Genomic DNA, 16,441 nt, shown 5'->3' with positions numbered 1-16,441 from the left:
ATGAAACCAACGCGAGGTCCAGTGTTTCTCGTCTGAGCTTATTATCTGTAATGTGATCACGCACACGAGCAGCTCCGCTTTTGATATGACAATCGACCACGTGAGACACGCAAACATGTAAACGCCCACATCACCTCGGAAAACTGTTCATCTCAGATACAGTTATGTAGCGAATCAGCTCATAAGGAAATATGAATAATTAATCATCCTGAAGGATATGTGTGTTCATTCAAAGAAAGGTTTTCCTATGGATTAATTAGAGTCCATTTCTACTGTGCACTGTGTCTCTTCCTTAAGAAAAAGGCAGTGATTTTCCCTACTTACATTCCATTAGGTCGTAAATGGATCTGGTCTAGCAGAGGTGTCGTGGTTGCCATGGGGACCAGGGTCCTGGGCCTCATTCACAGACAACTTGGCACCCAGTATGTTTATTGGGTGAGGGGTCTGTGAATGTTTGTTAATCTAATGAATAATTGATTTGTTAAATCAAATGAAAAATGGTGTGTCTGATTAGTCCAGACGCTACAGTTAGTTTTTGGAAGAAGGTGCGCTGAGAGGAATGAGACGGGGGTGGGTTCCTGGACAGAGATTAAGCCTAGTCCTAGACTAAAATGGACCTTTAAACCAGATTAACAGAGATCTGCTTTTTTTGTCATGGTTTTAAATCAGGGCTGGACAATAATTCAATATATATCACGGTATAATTTATCACGATATCATTTTTTAAATATATTTCTATATACACATTACCAGTGTTACCCATACACTGATTTATTTGTGGCGTCCCTCACTAAAAGGCTTTGATAGTTTGACTTCGTTGAATAAACATGAGCAGTGCATGTTTCAAAATCAAAACGCAATGCTGGTGTTCTATATGAATGCATCTTTGAAGGGAACTGACTGTCTTCAGAAAAGTTCCGATGGCATTTTCATTTTATCTGATAAAGTAGCGTTCATGAGTGTAGCGCTGCTTTGTGTACAGCCATTACCGGGGAAACCGCTGTCTCTGCTGCTCCAAAAGCGCCTGTCTCCAGAAACATGTGTTTTTGTTAGGGCTGCTCGATTAAGGTAAAAATCATAATCACGATTATTTAACACTATTCCGCGTGGGTCCGAAACTTTATATGATTGATTAATTTAAAGATAGCAATACAATAGAAAAAAAAATAAAAATTTTTTTTGGAAATTTAATGTAATTAATTTAATGTAGCCTATGATTTCTTATCACAGAACTGATAATAAACATCATTTAATAACACTCATAATAAACAGAATCAGACTGACAACATGCCAAGAAATAAAATATACCTCTCTGTGTCACAGTCGGTGGTAGTGTGAGGAACGAGGAGACCAGGAGTACGAAACCAAGGGATTTATTCTTGTCACAGAGAATCACACGTAGCACGAGAAGAAGACATCAACATATAATTCCAGACAAGGGAGAACTGAACGGGCTAGAACTAAATAGGGTAGATAACGAGGGGCAGACAGGTGATGGGGATAACTACTAACAAGGAACAGGTGATACTAATAATGTGAAAAGGAACTGGAAGGATCAAATAAAGAAAACAGGAACTCAACGGGAACATACACGTGACACTCTGGATCCTACAAAATAAATAAATAAATAAACAAGCCACTCAACAGAACATGGGGCTTAAAATGAGAACGTAATTTTTATTTATATATTAATAATATATGACTCATTTTTACAGAAATGCATACTATATACTGTACTATAATTTAAATGTGGTTTTCTGCCTTTTAAGATAGAAAAGAATGTAGAATTTAAAGGACAAGCATACATTACAGTTCCTTCAAAACTCCTGGCTAAAAAAAACAAATAAATAAAAATAAAATACAATTAATTAATTACAAACTTTTACATAATCGATAGTACTGATAATAAACATTATCAGCTTGATAATATGCCAAAAAATGTAATATAAAGAAAATTCACAACAGAAATAACATGTGGGTTAAAAAATAGATTTTCTTTCAATTAAAGTATTTTATTTTTTGGGATATACTAATGTATTATTTGTTTAAGAACCTGAACTAAAATGTGAGTTCTATGTTTTTTTTTTATGTCTAATAGTCCATAAAACAGAAAATAACTGACTGCACATCTCATCAACAGATCAGTATGTAGAATATAGTTGAAGTTTGGTTATTTTATGTAACGCTTTATCGGTTATAACCGTAAACTAGCATTCCCAGACAGTTGCAGGATGTTTTTGTGTGACAGAATGTTTTCTATAATGTAATTTTTCATCATCATGAGCTCATGTTATCAAGGACACAAGTTCATAAACAGGCTGCTAATAAAGTTGAGCTGTTTAGACGTAAACAAACACCAAGCTGACACACAAACACACGCATAGCGTAACTAATGAGTGATTTACTGATATGTACACACCTGGAAAAGCGTTTCTAGACATGATGCTGGTGTCAGATCCACACTGACGGAGTTTTTGGTGATTTGCAATGCTTTGACCAGCAGGTGCCCTCAGCCTATTAGGAGTACTTTAACAGTGAATTGTTTGATTCAGAGTTTCGAAAAGCTTCTTTAATTCTCCCATCAATAAATATCACAGTGAAACATAAAGAACATTTCCCATTAGTAATAAAAACAATAAAAACTCTAGGTGTTGTTTTATGGTGCTTGATTTCCTACACCTTCTACCTTATTTTATTTATTCTCAGGTTAGGTAAAGTAAGTCAAATCTGTCCGATCTCATAAGCATCTGAGTTTATACTTACAAAATAGATCACAGAAGACATCTGCGTGGTCTGTTCTGCTCTAGTTCAGAAATCAGAGTCTTTTGGCAGGCGAGCTTCTTAGTTATAATATAGTTTTATTGTCTACAGGTTAAACACTTTACATACAAAATACTAATATGAAAACAGAAATAAAAACAAAAGCATATAATTTGCAAGCTTGGTTGTTGAGAGGCATCAATGGCAAGGCCGCCGATTCCAATGTCTTGTGAAAGGTCTGGAAATTCCCTAAGAAGTTTCTCATAAAAAGCTCTCCATTTTCTCATTTTTCTCCTCCGTGATCTTCTTCTTTGACGCCTTCTCCACTTCGTCTGCGACACAGCATTCAATGGTAACATCCCTTTTCTTCAAAGCTCTTGCTAATGCATGTTTCATCTCTAGCTATACTCTTGCTAATATATGTTATAAACATTTGATCAATAAAGGCTTAGAACAATAACGTGTGGTGTGTCTTAATAAACCACTTTCTTAACAAAACAAATAAAATAACGTGTTCGGTTATAATACAAAAGTATTGCATAAAAGGAAAAGGCATACTTGCAACAGGACAATTGCATATTTTCTTCAACAGTGTACACAAAACATACCAAATGTAATTTCTAATGCCATCAGATACATGCAGATCTCCAAAAATCTGTAGTTCTTGCAAACATGCTGCACATTTGACAAACTTTTCATTGTTGCCACAAGGTTATGCAATAAGTTTCTGTGAAACTGTTACAATGTAATTTGTATTTTTCAGATGAGTTATGAAAAATACATCTACTGTATGTTGTCAGACAATAGACATTTTGTTCATACATATATTGTCATAAAGTTACAGATACAGGTATGAAGGACATTTACAGTCTTTTGAAACAAACACTTCAACAGAACCTCTCTCTGATATATTATATGGATTTGAGAGGATTTCAAACTGAAGTGAGGAACAGAAAAATAATTTTATCAGTAAATCAAGCTTATTTCATTTCTTCAATTAAAGGCATTTATCCAAACTCTCAATAGCATCCTGTTTTGAGTATCTTCTCCATGCATGTGGTATTTTACCACATCCCTGGAATGTTTTATTGTAGTGTTTCTCCAGATCTCTCTGGAATCTGCACACAAACCACTTCCAGTAGGGCAGTTCAGAGACATCAGGGGTGATGCTCCAGTATGCATAAACTCCTCCTGCTTTTCTGTATTCTTTCCAGAGGAATTTATCATTTCCACCATTGGGGTAAAAACATTGATCGCTTGCTACTGCTGTTGTACAGAGGCTAATACACAAGTTTGTTGTTCCTCTGTAGAAATGTCCATTAATTCCAGTCACTCTGTGGAAAGCAACATTGTGATCTCCATCATGGTTTTCTATGGTGTTTGTGCAGATAGATTTACAGAACGGACACTGAACCCAACAGCACTGACAGAAGTGATCAATCAGAAGCTCATCTGGTCTGAAATTATAATCCAAATTTACTGGAAATGACTTTGTGTTGAATCTGCTGCTGATCTCAGACATTATATCAGGAAGTTCTTGTCTCATCACATCTTCTAGGAGGTTGAAGTCCTCAACATAATCATGTTTGACTCCACTGAGGTGTTTTTCAGAGAAGATCAGCTCTTCTGAGAGCTGCTGTGTGAAACTCTTCAACCACAAACCAGCATCTCCTCTGTTCACTTGAACATGTTCAGTAGATTCACGAGCTGCTCTCATGATCTCCTGCTGCAGGCGTTCAATGTTCTCCTTCATCTTGGGTAAAACACTGACACTGAACTGATCAGTGATGTACCGCCTGACTTCATCTCTGATAAAACTCTTGTAGTGATCTCTGGGATTATGGATGTAGTTCATGTATTTGTTGAAATCCTCCTCTTCTGCCAGTGTCTTCAGGATGTGTTTCTCCAGATTTGATCTGTTTCCATTCAGTGATTCAAAGTTTGTTCTCATATAATTTGCTATATATCTGGCAGTCTTCTTGTAGACGCTCTGCTCAATGAGCTCTTTGAGTTTCTCACAGATGATCTCACCAAAAATAACAGCTGATGTTGCTCCATGACAGAATTTCAGGAAAACACTATAATACTCTTCTCTCTTCTTCTCGACATATATTACAGGATCAGTGTCTTCTCTGAACAGTCTGTGTTGGTCAGTGATCTTCTTGTTTGCTCTCTTACAGATGGACAGAACCAAATCTACAAAGAATTCATTCTTGAACACATAATTCACTTGCCCTTCCTCATGTTTTTGTCTTGTCTTGATGTAATCTGTGAGTAGCTGGATGCAGCTGATGTTGTAGCCCATCTTTGAAATGTTAAATGACTGAATCATTGTGTCTGTCTGCTGAACAACACCTGTGACGAATGATCTTATTTGAGATGCATCCTCTTTAGAGAGAATGTCATGAAACACCTCTTTATCTGATCTGTAGACCTTTGTAAAAGCACCTGCAATTCCACTGGGTTTCTTTAGTTTTACATAATCTGAATAACTCGACACAGTGAAAATATCCCTGCTCTCCCTCCAGTGATCTACAGGAAGACTTTCATAGACGTCACTGAGGATTTCTTTCACATCTCTCATTATGTCAATGTCTCTGACTGCAGGAATGTCTTTGATGATCATCTTTATCCACTGTTTCCAAAACTCATCAAACACTTTCTTCAGTGTTTCTTCATCGTTTGCTTTGTCTCTGAGTTTAAAGGCGAGTTGTTTGCTCTTTTCACAGAGAGTGTTTTCATGATGTGTCCTCAGAGCATCAATCCGAAGATCAGTTTCCTCAACTTCATGAATTGCTTCATTTTCTATTTTGTTGTATAGTTTGTTCTCAGATTCCATCATGGCACTGCGAAGACTCCAGGACCACTTCCTGTATTCAGTCTCTAGTTTCCTGTAAGCTGAAATCTTCAGAGAGTTTCTGAAGCTAAAGACAAATCGTTCATTCAGTAAATCCTCCCAGAGATCTTTAATATGATCTTTGAAGTCATTCAGCACTATTCCATGTGATTCTGAGGCATGAGACATTATAGTTTCCTTTAGTTGTTGAATATTCTCACAGTATTTTGGGTTTGGTGGAGCCATCGGTGGGTTTCCCTCCCAGAGCTGAGAAATATACTTCACATCTTTCTGAACATCAAACCTAATCACATCACTGAAACATTCTTCATCATAGACTTCCTCTTTAGCAGCGAGTTTTGTCATCTCATCCAGTGTCTCCTGCAGTCGTCTCCTTGCCTTCATGTTTCTCTCTCCAGCTGTGACGTCTGAAACGTTCTGATGCACAAACACACAACTGGGATTCAGTCTGACCTTCTTCATCCTCATGAAGGCCTGAACAACAATCTGAAGAATGTCCTGCATCTCAGCTGTGTTTTCTCCAAAGATGTTGATCAAGGTCAGATTTCCAAGACCAACAACAAATGTGGCCAGTTCATTGTCATGATGTCTTATTGATCTTCCAGCCAGTTCTAGAGCACGAAGACCCTCAGTATCAACAACCAGAATATAATCAAAGTTCATTTCTGTTTTCATCTTGTCTGACATTCTGAGCAGCTGCATGAAAGCTCCTCTGGTGCACCTGCCAGCACTGACCGCAAACTGGAGTCCAAACATAGCGTTCAGCATGGTGGATTTCCCAGAGCTCTGAAGCCCTAAAACTGACAGCACAAAGACTCTGGTCTCGTCTCCCAGTTTCTGGATGAGTTGATCTAGAACAGCAGAGATCCAGATCACAGGAACATGAGCAGCATCTCCATCCATCAGCTCCAGTGGAAATCCAGAGATCATCATCTCTGCTGCGAGACTCGGGAGAGAAGAGAAGTGAACCTGTAGGTCTTTCTTGTTCTCATTAACAGATGAACATGATTCATAGATCTGACCGATCTCCCTCATGATGTGCTCCAAACCAAAGTTTACAGCTTGAAGATCCTCAGACATCCTCTCAAGATCTGCTTGTTCAGCTTTGAGTTGTTCCGATTTATAATGATACTCTTTCCGTTTTAATACTGTTGACCACTTTTCATGATATTTTTGATGTAGATCAGAAATATCAGCTGATGTATATTCATCCAGGAGGATTCTGAGCCATTTGAGGAAAAACACCTTCTCATTTGCAGCATCTGAGTTCATTTCTTTAATGAAGAGCTTCATAAACTCACTGATGTAAGATCTATGCTGCTGTTGACGGATTTTCCTCATCTCTGTTTGTTTTCTTCTGATGTCAGTTTCTATCTCATCTGCTGGAGGTCGATGCAGTTCTTTATTCTTCTGACTCCACTGATGCCACAGTTTCCCCTGATGAGGCAGAAATGATTCTTTGATTTCTGTCAGATCTTTCTTCTCCAGTAAACTCATCATCTGCTGTGCTGCTGCTCTTCCTCTCCTGCAGTCATCATCATCTTCCTCATCTACTCTGATGTCTGAGTGTTTGGACACATCTTTAAGACTGAAAGTGGAAGATGATTCTGAGAGACAAACATTTATAGCTCTATAGAGTTCTTCAGAAACATCTGACTGATTTCTGCCTTTCAGGCCGATTGTGAATTGTCCTGTTTGTGTCTCAGTGACAGTTGAAACATCCTCAGTGTGAAGACAAATGAGTGGCTTTGAGTCCTCATAATATTCTTGAAGTTTTATCATGTTTCTGTCATTACTGTCCAGTCGTGGCAGAAGAACAACATTGACTGAGGCCATTTCAGTGAGGATCTGCAGCTGTTTCTCATGGTCTCCTGCATCACCGTGTAGATTACAGAACGCTACACACTCAGTGAATTTATCATCATATGATCCAGATGGGCAGAACCAGGCGATCTCCACCACTCCATCCATCAGGACTCTGGTTCTGCTGCTGCCTGGGCAGTTCCTGTGGAAGAACGTGTTGTGTTTCTCATTGATCAGATTGTTCATCAGCTGAGACTTGGATGACGACACAGAGCCAAACCTGAAGAAAAACACCATTGGAGTTTCTGCCTTGTAGATCGGCTCTCTTTGACTGATGGCTTCATTGTTGGTGTTTCTGATCTTCCAGCTCTTGTTGATTTGTCTGAATGTCCAGAGAGGAAACTCAATCTGTTGTGTGTCTGGATCAGGAACAAGCAGGGGCAGAGCGTACTGACACTGGGACAGTTTAGTCACCATCAGCTGCTTCAGGAAACCATCAGCACAATGAAACACTGCCATCTGGACATCCATCAGGTGAACAGTGTTTATAAGCTGATTTATTTTAATGTATCTTGCTCTGTAGTTCATCATCAGTAGTTTTTGTATGAAAGTCTGAATCAGCTCATCTACAGCACAAGACTCACGAGACTGCAATTCATGTTTGGTTGTCTGAAGAACATCTGCAGCTCTCAGTTTGTGTCTGATATCAAGATGAAGTCTGTGAAACAGATGCTCTATTTTTCCTCTTTTAGTCTTTTTCTGCTGTAGGTGTTGATGTGGTTGGACTCCTGCTCTTCCAGTACTCTTGTTTTTTCCCTGTTTATTAGACAAAACAAGGACACATGTATTTTATTCACTGTTTTCCAGTAGTGATTTAAACTGTAATTTTATACATTTACTTTCTTACATTTCAGAGTCATATAATCACAGTGAATACAGATCAAGAGGAAAGTCACTGGAAAACCTATATAGTAATATATAATCAAAGACTTTTCTTCTGTACTCAATCATAACACATATTATCAGTTAATTTCTGAATGACTCTGAACTGCAATGAATGTTATTTCTGTTCATCGGAATATCACACCTAAATGTAACATTATGCTAGATTAATGTAGTGACAGACAGCATTTCTCTGAACACTCACCTGTAGAGAATAATCAGGTTCTCTCATGTTTCTTTCTTCTTTCAGTCTCTTCTCTGAATTCTCTAAAGCTGTAAGTGCAATGACAATTATTCTGGTCTGAAAATTCAGAGGTTGTGCATTCAAACCCTGCACAGATATGCTGACTGTTTGACCTGTAATTGGTGAAATGTCATTGTTGGCTTGGAGATGTAATTACCTTTATGTTTGTCCTGTAACTGTTCAGCCAGATGGTTTTCTTCCATCTTCCTCAGGATGTCCAGTGTGATCTTCACAGCTCCTTCTTGTCCACGACGTGCCACCATCAGCTCCACTGTATCAGTGGCATCTGCCTTCTCCACATCAGCAACTGAAGCAATACCATCATTCTTTAAGTGCCATTTAAACTTCTTCAGTTTTGTACTGTCTAGACCCTCCAGTGTGTCTAGAAGCAGGTGTGGAACAGATGTCATCTTCTGTCACTGATTCACTTCTGTTGAACAAGAAGAAAAAGATTTGTCCTTTTACCATACTGATACTACAACACCGAGAACAGCAGTTCTACAAACATGATGACAGTATGTTAGAGTGCAGATAACATCTGACTGAAGTAAGAGACTGATTCATTTGATTCCAGGCTTGTTTCTTACACAATACAGGTAGATAGGGATGTGGTGAACTTTTTGTATACACAAATTAACCAAATCAATAATAATTTAATAAACAACACTCTGAATTACTAGTCATTTCACCATACGACTAAAACTAAGATGTCCACCATGTGAAATCATGATCAGCCTTTCATGCAGTGATCTGATAAGATGATCGTTTAGTGCCATCTGCTCATCTGTTTACCAATTCCTTTACAAACAACCATAATAGTAAGCAAATTAATCTTTTTTTCAAAGCAATGTTCCCTCTAACTTGCTGAGCAAAACATCAGTACAAAGCATGTAATATTAAAATATCCTGTCATATGCACTTTAATTCGAATGCTTCATCAGTCATCTGCACCGAAGCTGCTTACGGGGTAACTGGGGTAAAATATGCGTTCAAACCGTGACACTGGCCTATTGACTTGTTTGTCTGCTCAGTTTTTACTCAAAATATTGTCTACTTTAAGTCAAATTGTGTATTGGGGTAAAATATGCGTTCAAACCGTGACACTGGCCTATTGACTTGTTTGTCTGCTCAGTTTTTACTCAAAATATTGTCTACTTTAAGTCAAATTGTGTATTGGGGTAAAATATGCGTTCAAACCGTGACACTGGCCTATTGACTTGTTTGTCTGCTCAGTTTTTACTCAAAATATTGTCTACTTTAAGTCAAATTGTGTATTGTTAGATATAAAATAATAATAATAATGATAAATAATAATAATAGTAAGAATAATAACCATAAAAAAAGAAAGAAAAAAAACATTTTGAGGATTTTCAGAGATTTCAGAATTTTTGCCTCAACAATTAAAACTTTAAAAAATATCTTTGATAATATACATATTTTCTTATTTGCTACTGAGAATAAGTTAATGTAAGTTATGACTTTAAATGATTAAAAAAGTACTTGCCAGATCTCTCACTGTCTCAGATCCACTTGATGCTTTCTACTTCACCACATGCATGAAAACAACTTAAGAAACAACCGAGGAAAGTAGAAAAACAAGCCATTTCAGCAAAACAAGTGAAACTGGTTTTCAGGATGAGTCATGAGCAGGCGGACTGGGGCTAAAGAGTGGCCCTGGAGTTTCTGGCACAGAGCCGGTTTACACCATAAACCCACCAGCTCATTACACACAGAGCAATTTATAACACCACTTACTAACAGAAAAATATAACACAATACAATACAGAAATATAAATGCTACCTATTTTTTTATGAAATGGCATAGATCTTTACATTATAATTTGTGTTTTCTGCATGGTGTATTAAGACAAATAGAACAAAATTTAGAATAATTTTTAAACAGCTTTTACATAGAGGAACAGTTTAATATCACTAAAGTTAAAAACCTACCATAATATCAGTCACATGACACAATGCTCTGCTTTGCTCTAGAAGACTTGGAATAAAGCGCAGAATGTGGACTGTTTTTATGGTGCCTTTCTCTTAAATTTGTCCTTTTTCAGGAGCTTGACATCTCCTGTCATTTTATAGAATAGAGCTACAATTTCGGAAAAGAGTATAAAAATTATTCTGATGATGAAAAATACAGTAAACAGTAATTCTAAGAAATATACAATGTTATAATTTAATTTAAACATGCTTTCTATGTGAATATCTGTTAAACTGTAATTTATTCCTGTGCTCAAAGCTGCCGCCTCGGGAGGTTCTGCATGTGGAAGCCGCCACCTCGGGAGGAGCTGGAGCCGACGCCGCTGCCTCGGGAGGAGCTGGAGCGGAAGTCGCCGCCTCGGGAGGAGCGGGCTCTGGAGCGGACTCATGGACTGGAGCGGGAATTGGAGCGGACTCTAGTAATGGGCACTTTCGAAGCACTGCTTCATGAAGCTTCGAAACCCTTGCGAATCCTTTGTTTCGAAACAATGGTTTGAAGTGCATATTAAACTGCCAAATTCAAGTGATTTCAGCAAACAAGGCTTCGTTACGTCATAACTGTTTCGAAATGTTTTGAAATTTCAATTTCAATCCAATTTCCAGATGGGGGCAATGATTTCTGTGAATCCGTGAATCATGTCAGTTCACTGAGATCTCCCCCCAGTGCTGATCCACTGAACCACGTCTATGGTTTCTACCTGATCTCGGATCAGTTTGATCAATTTGTAGACATTTTTAACGAGACATTTGTGTAATTAAAAGGATGAGAAATTGTTAATAGTCTCTTATTGCCCTGATTAGACAAGCTCTCCATAAAACAAACAAAACAAATTAATATAAAATAATTTTAAAAACTCATATTACACAGACACTTCATAATTAAAGGTGTTTTATTATTTTTATTGCATTTAATGTATTATACTTTCAATAAAAATTGTGCAATGGGTTTGTAAAAGCTGTTTTTATTCCTGTTTTGGCCTGAGTTTTGATGCATTTACAAAGTTTTGACCAGCAGATGTCACCAGCGTGTGGTGTTTTGAGCTCTTCTAAACCATCATTTTGCGAAGCAATTGGTTCAATTGATTCGATGCTTCAAAAATTTGTGTTTCTCCCATCACTAGATCAAACACCAGCAAACAACAATATCCAGGGCAAGACAAAGGAGTAAACCACAAAAACAGGCAAAGGTCAGGGCAGGCAGCAAATTATCAAAAACCAGGAGAACAGTTTAAAAAAAAACAAAAAAAAAACATGCAAGGCAACGCTCAGTAGTGTCCGCTGTAGCAAAACAAGACTTCGCAATGAGAGTGTGTTTGTGTGTAGCTTTTATAGTCCACTGATGGGAAACAGGTGTGTCTGTAATTAGTTCCTAGAGTGGGGATTGTGGGAAATGGAGTCTGGGAGGATACGGAGATGGAGACCTCTGGTGGTGAGCGGGAGGAATGACAGGGACCAGATTCACAACAATTTCAAGAATTTCTGCAAGAACTTGTTACAAAGAGATTTCTAGGCATTCTTTTTCTTTTATTCGACACCTGATGTGTGCAGTTTACTTTGCTTGCTTTAAAAAACTTTTTCAGTTGTTTAGTAATATTTTTTTTTTGATTGAAGTCTTTTTTCTGCTGCTATTGTTTTCCTTGGATTTGCTTCTCATCCCATACAATTTTAAGCTTTCCTTGGTTCATTCCATGTTTTATAGGCAGCTTCTGTCGTGCTAATTCAGAGTAGTTTATTTTATTTCAGGACTCCATAGTCCAGGAGTTAGTAATATGAAGCATCTAGAGTTAGTTCTGGCAGGTCACAGGAGCTTGCATCGGTTGACTCTCAGCTGATCCACATCTACCTATAGGAATACAACGCCTATCACGGCATTCCAATATAAGGTCTATTTAGTATTATACGGCAGCTTTATCACTTGCTCAGGAGCAAATTAGACAGCGAAAAAATAGACTATAGGAAGCATACAATCAGGAATTTTGTGATAGGAGTTCTTTTCCCACACAGTTTCTCACATTAATGTCCCAAGCTAATGTCAGCACAGATTCTGCACTTTTAAAAGTTGTACATGATCTTCATATAATCAAAGATTCAGGTAATTCTGCAGCCCTGATTTTATTGGACTTGAGTGCAGCCTTTCATACAATAGATCATGTGATTCTCTTTTTATCACATCTAGTTGGGATCCGTGGGACGGTTTTAAAGTCATTCAGTTCTTATCTTGTAAATAGAGCATTCTCTGTGAAGTATGGTGACTTTGTTTCAATAACAGCTCCCATTACCTGTGGGGTTCCTCAGGGTTCTGTTATTGGCCCTGTATTGTTTTCTTTGTGCATGCTGCCTCTGGGCTCGATTAAAAAAAAAAAAAAAAAAAAAAAATGTCTTACCATTTTTATGCCAATGATACACAAATGTATCTCCCTTTGAAATCTGGAGAGAATTGTGGTTCAAATTTACTGTTAGCATGTCTGGCAGATATGAAGAGCTGGATAATTAGCAATTTGGTTCAGTTCAACCAAAGTAAAACAAAGATTATGATTTTTGGCCCCACCAGAAAACGCTCAGACTTTGCCACTTATTTAGATCCTTGGACAGCCTACTGTCATGACCCAATAAGGAATTTAGGAGTTGTGTTTGACCTGGACCTGAAATTCTACAAGCAGATTAATGCTGTGGTTAAGAGTTGCTGTTTTTTTCCAGATCAGGTCTCTTGCTCGAATAAACCTATCTTTTGTTCATAAAAGATTTGGAAAAGGTTATTAATGCCTTTATTTTGTCTCTCCTGGACTATTGTAATGTTTTGTATGTGGGGTCCTGTCAGACCATTATTTCACAATTGCTATTAGTCCAGAATGCGGTGGTTAGTCTGCTTGTGAGTGTTGTCAACATATCTCTCCTATTTTGATGCATCTTTTAGGTGGCTACCAGTGGGCTTCAGGATAAAATACAAGGTTCTGTTGTATGTGTTCAAGGCAGTGCATGGAATGGCTCCTGCTTATGTGTCTGAGCTTAATACTTTTCGTCAAACATCTTGGTCTTTAAGATCAACTAATAAGTTGTTTCTTACCATCCCTCGAACTCATTTCTGTAAGTATGTTTTTCATATTTAAAGAATTTGCCACTGACTATTCAAACGTGAGTTTTGAATATTGTAGAGTAGCGCTTGTTTTTTGTCGTTTCTCCGATCACAAATGCAGACATGGTTTTGTTTACGTGGCGCGATGCAACGCAATGCGTAAAAAGACAGTATAAGTCATTATAATCAGTAATTATGTCCCCACTGGATGCAACAAATGCCTCGTTTGTAATGGGTTTTAATGTTTTTGTCTCATCGCTCCAGCTGGGACACTGCATCAACAGTATGGTGAGGGGTGTAACATTTCCGTCACACATTTGAGGTATTCGGCCAATCACAACGCACTGGATAGCTGGCCAATCACAGCACACCTCGCTTTTTCAGACCGATGAGCTTTGTAAAAATCGACGCGTTTCAAAAAGGCGGGGCATAGAGGAGAAACAATTTTGTACAGTATGTGGAAAATAATGTGTTTTTTTTACTTTAAACCGCATAAACACATTTCATTACACCAAATACACAAAATAATGTTCTTTTTAGCAGCATCATATGACCCCTTTAAAGCTGAAAGGGTATCAGGCCTTGCTGTTGTGGATCCGAGGCTTTGGAATAGTTTGCAATCTGAGATGAGAGAGATTACATCTATAAACGTTTTTAAAGCTGGGGTTTTAAAGGTTTTCATTACCCTTTAAGGAGCTGGGGGGTATTACAAAAAGCAGGTTATGTGACATACATAATGTATTGGTGTATAGGTATGTTTGAGGATAAGCGAGCGGATAACCTCAGCTTTCGGTTCCAAAATCGGAGGTTACTTTCAGGGTATGTAAGTAACCATAGTAACTTGCTCTCTGAAGATAACCTGCTCCGGAGCAGGTTATGTTCCAGGGTTAGTTCACTTCAGCGCTATCAGCGCACGTGTGATCTACTGAAGAGCCTTCAGTGGGCATGACAGATAGCGCACAGCCGCACAACATTATATAATATCACAATATGTAATATAGCCTATTATATAGTGTATATACATATATATATATATATATATATATGTATGTATATTTGTATATGTTACTGATGAAGTGCTAATAGAAGTAGGCTAATAAATAAGGTAATATATTATTCTAATATGGTTATTATATTTATTTTATTGGCATATATAACAGTTATCTGTATAAATGATAAAACACTATGACAAGGTAATGTTTAATTTATTATATTATATATATTTATTACATTTTATATTATCATCTCACACATGGATCGGCATTTTCTATAATGTCTAAATTCTAAATCAAAATACATATCTGCTATGACTTAATATATAATTAGCATCAAAGAAACAATATAATTCATATTCAAGGATTAAAGATTAAACGGAAAAAAAAAAGATTGCACAACCATCAATTAGGTGGCGATATGCACTAAGCATGTAAACGACCATTGAACAAAAGAAGAAGAAAGAAACAGCATGGCACGCTTTTTCTTAGCGTCTGTTTCCATAGTGACTCGTCGATTCGTCGCTCTGTTGAGAATGTCTTGAGTCTTAACCAGGAACATACTCTGAGTTGAATGAACTTACTCCCGGACGCGTTTTTGGAACCACATACCTCGAGTAAGCAAGGTTTGGGGTTAATCAACCGAAAGTTCAGGGTTTAGCTGACTGTAAATTAACCGTGCTTTCTGGAAACACCCCTGGGCTAGTATGTGTTGTTGTTAGTTGGATTGTTTATTATTTTATGTATTGTATGTAGTTGTATGTTGATTATACAGCACTTTGGTCCGCATGTGCACTTATAAAGTGCTTTATAAATAAAGGAGTGAATCAACGAATGAATGAATTTATGAAGCCCTTTCTGATTCTGATTCAGATTTCCCCATTACTGTCACGGTTCACACACACGAGGAACACGGGAACGAAGGAGCGAGGAGACACAGAGTAAAGTAACTCAAAAGGGTTTATTAAACAAAGGCTTGGGATCACAGGACTCGACACATCAGGATGACAGGATGACGTTTAACGACTGACAAATGACAAGAACCAGAACACACCTTAAATACAAAGGAACTGATGAGGGGAAGACAAGAGACACCTGGAACTAATGACAATTAACGTTGGAAACACCTGGGAACAATGAACTCAAAACACGAGACTAAAACTAGATGACGGAGCACATAGGGAGCCAAGACGCACACAAAACCTGGCCCAGAGCCTGACATCACTCCCCCCTCCCAGAAGTCGTGTCCTCACGCCACCAAAACATCCAATGGGGAGGGGGGGTGGGTGCTCTGGAGAACTCTAGGAGTAGGGTTACCAGATGGGAGGCATCCAGAGCGGGGAACCATGGTGGATCTGTCAGCTCTGGGCGCCATGGTGGAATAGGGAACACAGGAGGCCATGGCGGAGTGGGGACTTCAGGAGGACATGGTGGTGCAGGCAGTTCAGGAGGTCATGGTGGAGCAGCCTTCGAGGCCACTGCCTTAGCCCCTGCCTCGGCCTCTACGACTGGGGCCCTACTACCCTCCCCCCAAAAAAAATACTTGGGGACGTTTAGAGGTTCTGAGGCCCTCCGTGGGCCAGGGCCGGGGACTGGAGCCCTCCCTGGGCTTAACTGGGGATCGGGAGCCCTGCCCGGGCGGAACCGGGGATCGGGAGCCCTTCCCGGGCGGAACCGGGGATCGGGAGCCCTTCCTGGGCTATACTCGGGAACAGGACTGACACTGGAACGAACTCTGGGGCCACAGCCGACACCCTTCTCCTCACCCCTAGCATCCTCTT

The 16,441-nt window shown here is 38.6% G+C and overlaps 1 protein-coding gene across 1 annotated transcript; it reads right to left on the bottom strand.

Moving 5' to 3' along the window:
- Positions 1-3,744: 3,744 nt before the first annotated feature.
- Positions 3,745-7,960, bottom strand: LOC107721233 (interferon-induced very large GTPase 1-like). The gene is made up of 3 exons (XM_016529162.1): positions 5,315-7,960; positions 5,114-5,129; positions 3,745-4,812 (listed from the first exon to the last, which is right to left on the bottom strand). Exons 1-3 carry the CDS (start codon positions 7,949-7,951, stop codon positions 3,758-3,760), a joined length of 3,708 nt encoding a protein of 1,235 aa, XP_016384648.1. The 5' UTR covers positions 7,952-7,960; the 3' UTR covers positions 3,745-3,757.
- Positions 7,961-16,441: the final 8,481 nt, after the last annotated feature.

This window comes from Sinocyclocheilus rhinocerous, unplaced genomic scaffold (assembly GCF_001515625.1).
Source record: "Sinocyclocheilus rhinocerous isolate Xijiao unplaced genomic scaffold, SAMN03320098_v1.1 scaffold5932, whole genome shotgun sequence".
Classification (NCBI taxonomy): Eukaryota; Metazoa; Chordata; class Actinopteri; order Cypriniformes; family Cyprinidae; genus Sinocyclocheilus; species Sinocyclocheilus rhinocerous.
This window is presented reverse-complemented; position numbering and strand designations above follow the sequence as displayed.

Bases quoted from the DNA above. Each gene is read 5' to 3' on its own strand.
- LOC107721233 (XM_016529162.1), bottom strand. From the start codon at position 7,951: ATGGATGTCCAGATGGCAGTGTTTCATTGTGCTGATGGTTTCCTGAAG.